This window comes from Diabrotica undecimpunctata, chromosome 2, assembly GCF_040954645.1.
Source record: "Diabrotica undecimpunctata isolate CICGRU chromosome 2, icDiaUnde3, whole genome shotgun sequence".
Taxonomy (NCBI): domain Eukaryota; kingdom Metazoa; phylum Arthropoda; class Insecta; order Coleoptera; family Chrysomelidae; genus Diabrotica; species Diabrotica undecimpunctata.
The window spans coordinates 58,244,002-58,254,915 of record NC_092804.1 but is presented as its reverse complement, the minus strand read 5'-3'; the positions used below and the strand labels follow the sequence as shown (position 1 = coordinate 58,254,915).

The following is a 10,914-nucleotide window of genomic DNA, read 5'->3' as shown; positions in this document are numbered from 1 at the left end:
ACAGTCAACGACTAGCGGCGCAATAGAATAACTATTGAAGGCTTTTGTGCACAAATTAAAACGGAAAAAGTTCTACAAAAGCGTTGCAGACTGAGAAATACACTTCCACGAATTGGTGGAAGATGCTCTGTGGTTGTTCAATAACGAAGACGAGGAATGCCGTAGTGGACCATTTCTAAATAAGAAGGCTATGATCTTGCACTCAAAGCTTCAACCAGAAGCAGCGTTCTCGGCGAGTGAGGGTGGCTCTTCCGATAAAAATCCTCCATCGGAAGGATTTCTATCGGGAAATCCTACAAACTCTCATTTAATTGGAGTTTGTGGTGAGAAGCTGTCAACAGACCCAACAGCGGCCACTAATTTTTCTGCAAAGTTTTTAAAAATCATTGGTCACCAAAACTTGAGCCCAGAGCAAATATACAACATCGACCAAACTGGGTTAAATTTTAAACTTCCGCCCAGGAAAACCTTTGCCACCCCGCAAAAAACATCCTCTGCAGGGTTTAAAGTCATCAAAGAGAGTAACGGTTGCCTTGTGTTCAAATGCCTCAGGGCAACAAGACACCGATACATAAACATGGAAACTCTTCCAGTATATTATCGGTTACAGAAATCAGCTTGGATGGACACATATTTGTTCAGGGAATGGTTTGTGTGAAAAAACATTTGACAAAATCAAAACTACCAATCAAAGTATTTCTACTTTTTGAGAACACGCCTTTTTGCCAGAAAAATTTCAGTGTGACGATGAAAAAGAAACTGAACTGTTATTCCTGCCGCCCAATGTAATCAGTCTTCAACCGCCAATGGATCAAGAGATTATTAAGTACTTCAAGAGAAAGTATCACCGAAAACTGGTTTCCGAAGTTCTTTCCAAACTGAAGGCTGATGACAACTTGGACCTTTTAAAAGTGCTGAAGTCAGTTAATATGAAGGCTGCTATGTAGATGTCGGCACACGACGAAATACCAACGTCAACGTTTGTAAAGTCTTGGAAAAATATAGAAGGTAAGATTGACCAAGCAAACACATTAGCAGATGAGCCAAACAACATTATTTTTAACGAACCTGATGACAAATCAGCTCTATTGTACGACCTTCAGCAACTACCGAACTGTAGTTCCATTGTTAAAGAAGATGTTTTGGAGTGGATCAACTTTAAAAAAGAGCTACACACCGAGGTTTTAAACGACGACGAAATCGTCGAGTGTGTCATTCACCAGGAAAATGAGAAGGATAATAAAACAGACGCTGCTGAGAGTGAAGAGGAAGATGAAGAAAATAAAACAAGTTACGCTAAAGATAAAGCAGCTTTGCAACTATTTTCATCGAACAGCAAAAAGAAGCAACTGCTATCGATCTAATAATTAATAAAATGTGGCGTGAGTTTGCACATAAAAAATCATTAGAAATAAAAATTCAGAAAGAAATAACTGATTTTTTTAAATGTTTAAGAAGCGAAACCACCAATATTTTAAAATTTTATTAGGCTTAGAGTTCTGCAAGTATTGTTTTGTATTATTTTTGTCACCTTCTGTCTTTTCATTATATGTGTTAAATATATGTCAAAGTATTTCTCTGTCCTGTATTCTACTTAATGTGCAAGTGTTTTGTTTTTGCTAGATCCTTACAAATATAATGGGCATTTTTTAGATAGGCACTTTTAAGTTCGGCCTAGGGTCCAGTCCCGAGGTGGCTAAAGTTACGGAAGTCTACTGTAAGTACAAAGATTTAAAAATATACACATGAATTGTGCGGACACTTTATAAACCTGAAAATATGCAAGAAGTAAGATAACTATCCAAGGAATTATCCAAAAGAGACAATGGGATATCTATTCAATCTGTCACAAGACCAATCATTAATTACGGATAAGCCCAAGAATTTATTATTTTTGCCTCAGAGGTTAAGTGTTTTAACATCAGTCTAATGTCAAAGATCAATTATGTGACGAAGTTGAGACTGTCTTCGACAGATATCCCAAAAACGGCATCACGATCATAGTTGCAGATCTTAATGCAAAAAAGAGAAAGAAAATATATTTAAAAATTAGAACATACTAATTTTCTCTTCGAATCTGGGTAATACAGAATCATTTGCCGGGAATTAGTTGAGCACGACAACAATTTCATTTGACATTCATGTCACTGTATTATTGTTTTAAGTAATGATCTCAAAAGTCAATTTGTTAATGGAAATATAACGTCAGCAATAGTTACTACCAATTAATTCTGCAACAACCAATTACAAAGCTTGTTTAAAAAAAATTGGAAAACAATGTTTTTAATATGTGTATCTACATAATTCTATAATTATTACATTTTAATGTAAACTTTGCCAATCACGAACAGCCAATACATATTTAAACGTTTCATAGTGAAAGCTTATCAAAAATAAAAAAAAAATGAGGTGGTGCTTACTCATCTTGTGTATTTCCGTTGGATTTGCATCAAAACTACGTAAGTTATTTGGTTTGTTTGACAAATTATTAGCATACCATATTTTTATGTAATAAAATCTGCGTGTTATTTTTTACATTTTCATTATATGAAAGCATTCGTTTATGTATTCGGTACGCCTTTTTGAAGTTCTAGTTCGATATTATTTCTTTATTAATGACTTTTCAGTATTACTATCTTACGGTTGTATAGTCCTCAATTTCCTGGTTCTCGATTACTGAGACTTTCTGTATTCTGTATTAATTTTCCTATGAAATAGAAAAAAAAAATGCATAAAGGATAATTTAAACATAATAGAAATATTACGAATATTAGTGTGACATCAGGTATGAAGAATAACACTGGTCAAAAATCAACTTTTTGTGACATTGATAGACCATGGTGGCTATTATGTACAATATCATCAGAAAACAGAGAATAAACTTGAATTTTTTCTATCATCCACACTTTATTTCCTACGAAGAATTGTGCAGTGTAGGGGAATATATCAATACGGCGATACTTATTCGCTAGAGAATTACAGATTAATGTCTGCATTAAGTAATATGTCAGCAAACGAGGACTTCATTTATCTTGGTAACGCTTTTACATGTCTACAAGGGTTTTGAGAAACATTCTGATTCTTGAAATAGTGGATCACTGTCTATTTCCTCGTCTAATTTTTTATCACCAGATGGAACCTTGAAACTTTCAAGTTCTTCTTCGTCTACACTCAAAGTCTATGCTGTTTTAGATAGACAGATTGCTCCTATGTTCGACGGGAGGAAATAGCTGACGGTAAATAGGAATACTGCACAGTATTATTGGACTTCAGTCCTATGCCCTAAATCTTCATAAGACATAATTTAAAGTCTATAACATAGGCTGTCAGTTCTCTCCATATTATTGGTACTGCAAAGCACATTCGACTTTTTGTAGCTTTTAACCAAGCTGTTGATAATGTTACACAAGTCTTAAAAAATATATGGGGATCCATGACTTATCTTGATTTTATATTTTAACACCGAAATAAAGTTTGTAAGCTTTACATACAAGTGGGATGAAAGTAAGTTTTTTCGATTTGAAAGTTAGTTTAGTAGTAGATACACAGGCTAGACATTTTACTTCGTTGGTAATGCACAATCAATCGGAGTATACTTTTATAAATGAAGAAAATAATGTAAAAATGTAAAAATATTGATATCTCACGTCTATTTTCAAGATACAATTGCTGGTTACTCAAGATTGGTGGGTGATAAAAGCATATTAATTAATTTTGATTATAAAATGCCGAAACATATTGGAACTACTGTGGGGGATCTCTCTTAAATAAAATACTGGACCGGATATGGATACTACATTTATTTTCTACGTAACACAGAGTACATAACAGTATTCATAATTTAATCATAAATCATCAAAGCGTGGTCACTTCCACTTAACCTAACCATCCTCTTCAAAACCCGCCAATCCCTGTCATGTCAAAGTGAGTGACAGCTGACAGTTCTTCTTCTTTTTAAATTGGCCTTCAATTCGTAGTGTCACCGAATAAAGGCCTGATTCCTACACTACTAAACAATTTCCGTGTTACAAAATATGTGTTGACAAGTGTAATCAATTAACTTAACACACCTAATGTTAGAAATGAAAAATCTTTTTTCGAATATACTTTCTAGTGCTATAGCTAAATCTGATTCACGTCATCTCATTACGTCACTCGTTTTACCATTGTTTTTTATCATAAGAAACCAAAAACAAATCAAAAACATTAACAATCTAGATTGTTGATTTTTCAAACTGTGTAGTTAGTGTATCTTTATGTCCCATATTTATTACCATACTGCAACGAAAAGAGCATACAGAATTTCTGTTTGGTATGTAGTTCTCTAATTTTTTATATTTCTTCATATCTATATTCGACTTTTTGAGGGTACCAGGAATTATGAATGTTCTTTTGGAAGGAAAACACTTTTTTAAAAAGCATGAACACTCAAAATAAACTTTTATTTGCACTAGCAAACATTTTAGTTACAACTCAAAATATATTATTCAAACTTCAAATACAAATATAACAGATTATTATAACATTAATGTCAGACTGTCAGACTAAAAAATGAGGTTCTACAATGCTTTATTTATATTAATTCCACTTGTTGAATTTGCTGTTTTAGTAAGTCGCAATTGATGTTGTAAAACTCCGGAATATTCGGTGCTGATAGGCAGCAACTTCTTATTAAATTTCCTGTAATATTAAAGGAGACCAAGGAATCCTCTTATTTCCTTTGCTGTTTTCGGAATTGGATATTTCTCGATCGCTTCTATTTTGGTTGGATTTGGTTTTATTCCTTCTTGTGTGACTACATGTCCTAAAAAATTAACTTCCTTTGTTAAGAACTCACATTTATCGACTTGGAGTTTTAATCGCGCTTCTCTTAGTCGTTGAAATACCTTTGTGAGATTTACAATGTGTTCTTACAGTGATGTTGAATACACAATTACGTCGTCCATGTAGACGAGACAGATCTCTTCTTGGAGTCCTTTTAATACGTTGTCCATCATGCGTTGAAACGTAGACGGAGCATTCTTAAGTCCAAATGGCATTCTTACGTATTCGTAATGTCCATTTTACACATTAAATGCTGTTTTGGGAATGTCTTCTTCCCAAAATAGGATATCGTCCCAATTTTTCGAGGATATTGGTAATATGAGGAATCTTATATCGGTCTTCTATTGTTTTCTCGTTGACCTTCCTATAATCTACTACTATTCTCCACTTTATTTTACCGGAGAAATCTGGTTTTTTGGGACGATCCATATGGGTGATGAGTGATGACCATGGTGATTGGCTCGGTCTAATGACGCCTTGATATAACATTGAAGATATTTGTTTCTTTACTTCTTGCTTATGAACATATGGGTACCGGTATGATTTCGTATATACTGGTTCTTCATCTTTGGTTTTAATATGGTGTTTAACTTCGTTGGTAAAGCTTAAAGGAGTGTCTGGTTGGTAAAATATATCAAAAATTTTTTGGCATAGGCGGCGAACTTTTTCCTCTTCTTCTTAGTTAAGATGTTCGGTTTTAATCAAGTCGTCGATGTCTTGGCTGTATTCTGGTCCGGAGGTTGTTTCCATAGAATATATATGAAAATCTTCGATGTATATTTCCTATCAACTGGTTCCGTAAGAGAAAGATGAATAGGTTCTGACGTGAAGTTGGCAATTTCGGTCCAAGCGAGATGGTTTTCGGCGTTGGTAAGAGATTCTCGTACTACGACGCCTTGCAAAATTTATCTGGGTATAATGATAGTTTCATTTTTTTCTTTTACTGGAACTTTAACTTAGCTAATTGTTTCATAATATTTAATTGGGATTGTAGAATTTTTTCTAACTAGAAGTGATTTAGGAAAATTTAATTGGACTTCAAAGAGTTTTAAATTGTCGAGGCCAATAAGACCATCAAAAGTTTTGTGGAATTTAAACAGATAAAATTTCATTTGGTTTTCGAAATTAAATTCTGGAAATGAAGGAATTTCAGCACAATATTTTTGTGAATAGTTTTGAAAAATCGATGTAACTATTGTTAATTTCACTATTTGAGAGAGTGAGTCATCGTTTAAAGGCCCAGAAATGCGGAAAGCTGTTTGGAAATCCAGTGACGTACACTTACTTTTATTTTAACGTTAATTATATTTTATTTTTCAAATATTAATGTTCGAAATAGGCCACAATATATTTATTTACAAGTTTTTACTGACGTTTCGATCTCTATATCCAAAGACCGCTTTCAAAGATATAAATGATAGTTATATTTATTTTATTTGTTTATTATTATATATTTTTATAATCTTATATTGTTTATTTTTTTTTCTATCTTTAAAAACGGAATAGAGATCGAAACGTCAATGTATTAAACATGTAAATAGATATATTGTGGCTTATGTCCAACCTTCTCCCTAAAAATACAGAATGCCACAAACAAGCAGCTATAGAAAAATAAATATATAGGTCATTTGTATGTTTGAAAACGGTCTCTTTATAGAGATCGAAACGTCCGTAAATTAAACATTTGAATAAATATATTGTATATATTGTATTGTATACTGGCTTATTCCCAACATCATTTCTAAAAATACAGAACGACAAGCGAAAAGCCATAGAAAATAAATAGTACTATTATTTGTATAATTGAAAACGGTCTCTGGATATAGAGATCGAAACGTCAATAAATAAACATATGAATAAATATTTTGTGGCTCATTCCCTACATTCCCCTAAAAATACAGAATGCCACAAACAAAAAGCTATAAAAAAGAAGTAATTTTGCAGAAAGTTTACTGATACCAACTGGCTGTCGCGGAAGTTATGCTAAAACGTCTTTTGACGTGACCCGTCCTTAAAGAGTTACACAATGAAATTTGTTTAAAACAAATTTTAAGACAGTTTCCACACCACCCCAGAGGTATGTCTTGTGGCGCGATACTTTTTTAAATGGGTGTTCGCCAAGAGCCATATTAAATAAAATGAACAAAACACTTAAACAGTATAAAACAAAACAAAATAAAATCCTATAAAACAAAATAAAATTCTATAAAAACAAAATAAAAATAATGTTTGATGTGTTTAAACACAAACACTATACACACTTACTATGTTCTTCTCGTTTTTTTTTTATTTTTGGTTTTTTTTATGCTGATGTTCTTATTAAACTATTAGAAAATATTATTCGCTGTCTAAACCTGAAGATGCAGTGCTGCTATCGCTGTCATTATCTTCACCACCTGGTGTAATTATAATTGGCTCTAGTAAAACTTTTATATAAGTGTCAAGTTCCCACATACGATGTTCTTCTTTAATTATGTGGCCTATACATTTAGCCCATTTCTCTGGAGTTACATGGAGGATTGCTTGAATCAAAAGTTTCTTAATTTCGTTTAATTTGAACGTTTTGTTATTGCGTGCTACTTCTCCTTTCACTTGCTCCCAGATAAGTTCAATGGGATTAAGTTCGCAATGATAAGGTGGTAGACGCAGAACTTTGACACCATAATCTTTTGCAGTTTCATCTACAGCATATTTAAGATATTCAATTTTCCTTAACCGTGCAATGTCAAGGAGCTAAATTTTGAGCATTGATTCTTCGTATGCAATCCCCTTTTCTGTAAGCCATTGTTGAATCCTCCCTTTCAATTTCTTTAATAATCACCTGTTTTTTTTTCGACTCAAATTGAAGAAAACCATCATCAAGAAACCCTGTATCACTTCCTATATGGGTGACGATTAAACGCCGTCCCTTTCCAGATGGAGCTTTTAATCCTGTATATCAGCCTTCTATAAATGCTTCGCGTTTACTTTTGACATTTAAATCTTGCCAAACTTTTCCAACTGTATGACCTTTTCCAACCTTGGTTAATCCAGGTTTCATCCAAATAACATATTTTGCGTCCAGTGCTGCGAATTTTGCGTATTTCTTCTAAATATTTTCTTCTCCGCACAATAATTTTATTTTTTTCTAATAGCATACTTTTTCTGTTGAGTTTTACATATCGAAAGTTCATTTCACGCATGGTCCTGGTTAAGACTCTACGAGATATTTTGGGTAAGGAGTCATCGTTTTCGAGCTCTTGAGAAATATATTTCAGTGTTGGAATTTCACTCCGAAAATAAAATGAATGAATTTTTCGACGTATAATATTCCTTGTCTCGTCATCCAAACAATGCTTTTCCTACCTCTAGTTTTACCTTTTTCTTGCTTTTTATTTTCCGATGTATTTTTAAGTACACGATAAATACAGCTAACGGATACTTTTGTTAAACTGCTACAAAAGTCGACCGCTTGGCTAACATTTAATTCCATTTTTCTGCCGACAATTCCTTCATAAACGTTTCGTATTATTACCTTCTCTTCGGACGTTAACATTTTCCGTCTCTTTTGCGGCATTTCATTTTTGGAATCAACATCAGAATTTTGCAGTCTTCTCTTGGAACAACTCGGTTTTTCGTCCAACTCCAATAAAACTCAAACCAAATAATCACAGAATATAACTAAAAATTTACTATAAAACGACAAACTATAACACTCGTATTATCAATAACACGTTTTATCAATAACACAAACTTATCGCATAAAATACCCTACCCTCAGAAACGCCAATGTAAATAACCTATTGTTGATGGGCACTCGCTCGACAAAAACTAGTCTTACGGCTTTTTGTGGATCTGAATTGAAACGGAATTCCGTCGCTAATTCCAAAGTTGCCAAACGATTGAAAAATATTGTTTTAAAATATCGATTTTTATTTTATAAATTTAAATATGTAACGAAACGGAACATATAAATAAAATTTATTTCATTACAATTTTGTGCTTAATTTTTACTATTGAAAAAATCAGGTTTTTTTGTATTTTTATGACGGTAATAATTGCTGCATGGAAGAATACAGGTTTTGTATGACCATAATTACTACTTGTGAACAAGATTTGGCTACATTGTACGACAACTTCTGGTCAAGTCTACTATAGAGAAGCACAAATAAATAAACTACTTTATATATTCTGTAATTTCTTATGAGGAAACGCAAATTGCAATCAAGAAAACAGGCAGTTTTCGAGGGCCGCTGTGTACATTTAAATTTGAGGATATTCCGCGTTTAAACTATGATATCACTCTTCTAAATTGAGGGTTTCTACTTTATGAAAGGTTCATGTTTTATGAAATTTGGAAAATATGAATAAGCTATTTCTGAATTTAGAAAAGATTTTGTGGATCCTGTATCGATAAGAAGTCGTAAAGGAGGCTTAGAATTTTCGATATAGGGGAGCTTCTTTTTATCTGAAAATAAATGGAGTTCTATTAGGTTTCGGCTGTTTCGCCTGGGTCTGGTAGAAACCCTTCAGGTAGATCGCACCCTTGAAGTAGACCGCATACTATAGTATCACCTTTTTTTTTAATCTAGACAATTTAAATTTAACTTTAATAAAAAATCAAAAAAGAATATTAGAAATATATGGGTAAATGTGAAGTGTACATTCAAGAACAGTGGTGGGCCCAACGGACCCGAGTTGCCCGGTTACGTAAGTAAAATGTGTTGCCCGGATAAGGGTGAAAGCAGAAACAATTACATTTAAAATAAGTCGGTTTGGAAAGGTAATTACATTGTACAAAAGCTGAGTTAAAACCCCATCGAATGCCTATATTACTAAATTTTTTTTAACCCCGTTCAAACAATTGGATCAAAATTTACCAAACGCCATTTCGTTCATTTTTTTTAAAGGAACAATTTTCATTTTGGTAAAAGTAAATATCTCTAATTGTTTAGGATAGGTATATAATCTTTTCAATCTTTTAAACAATTAAATTGTTAGTAACACATTATCTAATGGGTTTTTAGCCTAGTACCCCCAAAAAATCGAATCTATGTACCTACCAAAAAACATAAAAAAAAATGTTAAGGTACCGAGGGGATAGTCCAAAGTGCATACGCAACCCCCACCCCCTTGGCGCCTAGACTATAAGAAATTTAAATAGTTTCTATTTTACAGCTGATGCTATTCCACGATGTCACAGAAGTCAACCAGATTTTATCACATGCGTACAAAAATCAATGGAAATCGGCATGCGAGTTTTAGCTTCAGGTATGTTCAAATCTAATTTAAACTAATCAGAAAAGATACCCAACTTTTATTATTACAAAAATTAAAATTAATTTAATCAATAAACAGTAAATTAGGTAGAATTTGCGATAGAACAATCTTGTTTTCTCTGTCCCCTGGCTTCGTATACTTTTTTGCCAGTATTTTATCATTCATTCTGTGTATATGACCAGACCATTCTAGTTATCTCTCATAATTGTTTCTATTGTTTGCGCTACTAAGGTTGCTATTACCTTCGTTTTTCGTATACTACATCTTTTCGAATTTTTAATTTTCCTTGATAGTTAGGCTAATTTTACGAGGATTGTGTTCAGCGGAAAATTTACATCAAAAATGTATTTTTTTGAGCATCTGTTGCCCGCTATGCAAGAACAAGTGATAAAATACGGGAAAAAATGTTTTTTTTTAAATTTAATTACTCATATAAACTGCTATTTTGGACCTAAGGTTAAAATTTGGCAGATCATGTTTCTTTGATGTTGCCATTACTATTGATTTGCTTTTGTCGTTCATTTTTATGTTCATTTATGGTATTCCATGGTGGCTATTTTCATGTTTATTTCTCTTAGTTCGTTTATGTATATATTAATGAATTGTAATTTTTGCTTTCGCTTCAGCTTCTAGGATTAGTTGGTCAGCGAATAATAGTTCTTGTAGAGTAACATCGTTAACTTTCGCGTCTTTCCATAAAACGTTAGTGGTGAGTGTGGAGCTTTTGGCATCACTTTTTTATTGACCATTTTAACCCTAGTCTAAATAGAAATACAGCAACTGAATTAACTTATTTTCTCAGGATTTAAGTGATGCAAAATTACTCCGTAT

General features: G+C 32.9%; 1 protein-coding gene across 1 annotated transcript in view; it reads left to right on the top strand.

Annotated features, from left to right (window-relative positions):
- The first annotated feature begins 2,273 nt into the window (after positions 1–2,273).
- The window catches only part of LOC140434600 (protein takeout-like), a 28,505-nt gene continuing 19,864 nt past the window's right edge, over positions 2,274–10,914 (top strand). The window contains exons 1-2 of the mRNA XM_072522981.1: positions 2,274–2,459; positions 9,982–10,074. Of these exons, the coding sequence (XP_072379082.1) occupies positions 2,405–2,459; positions 9,982–10,074 (148 nt within the window). The 5' untranslated portion in view covers positions 2,274–2,404. The remainder of the gene's footprint in view (positions 2,460–9,981; positions 10,075–10,914) is intronic.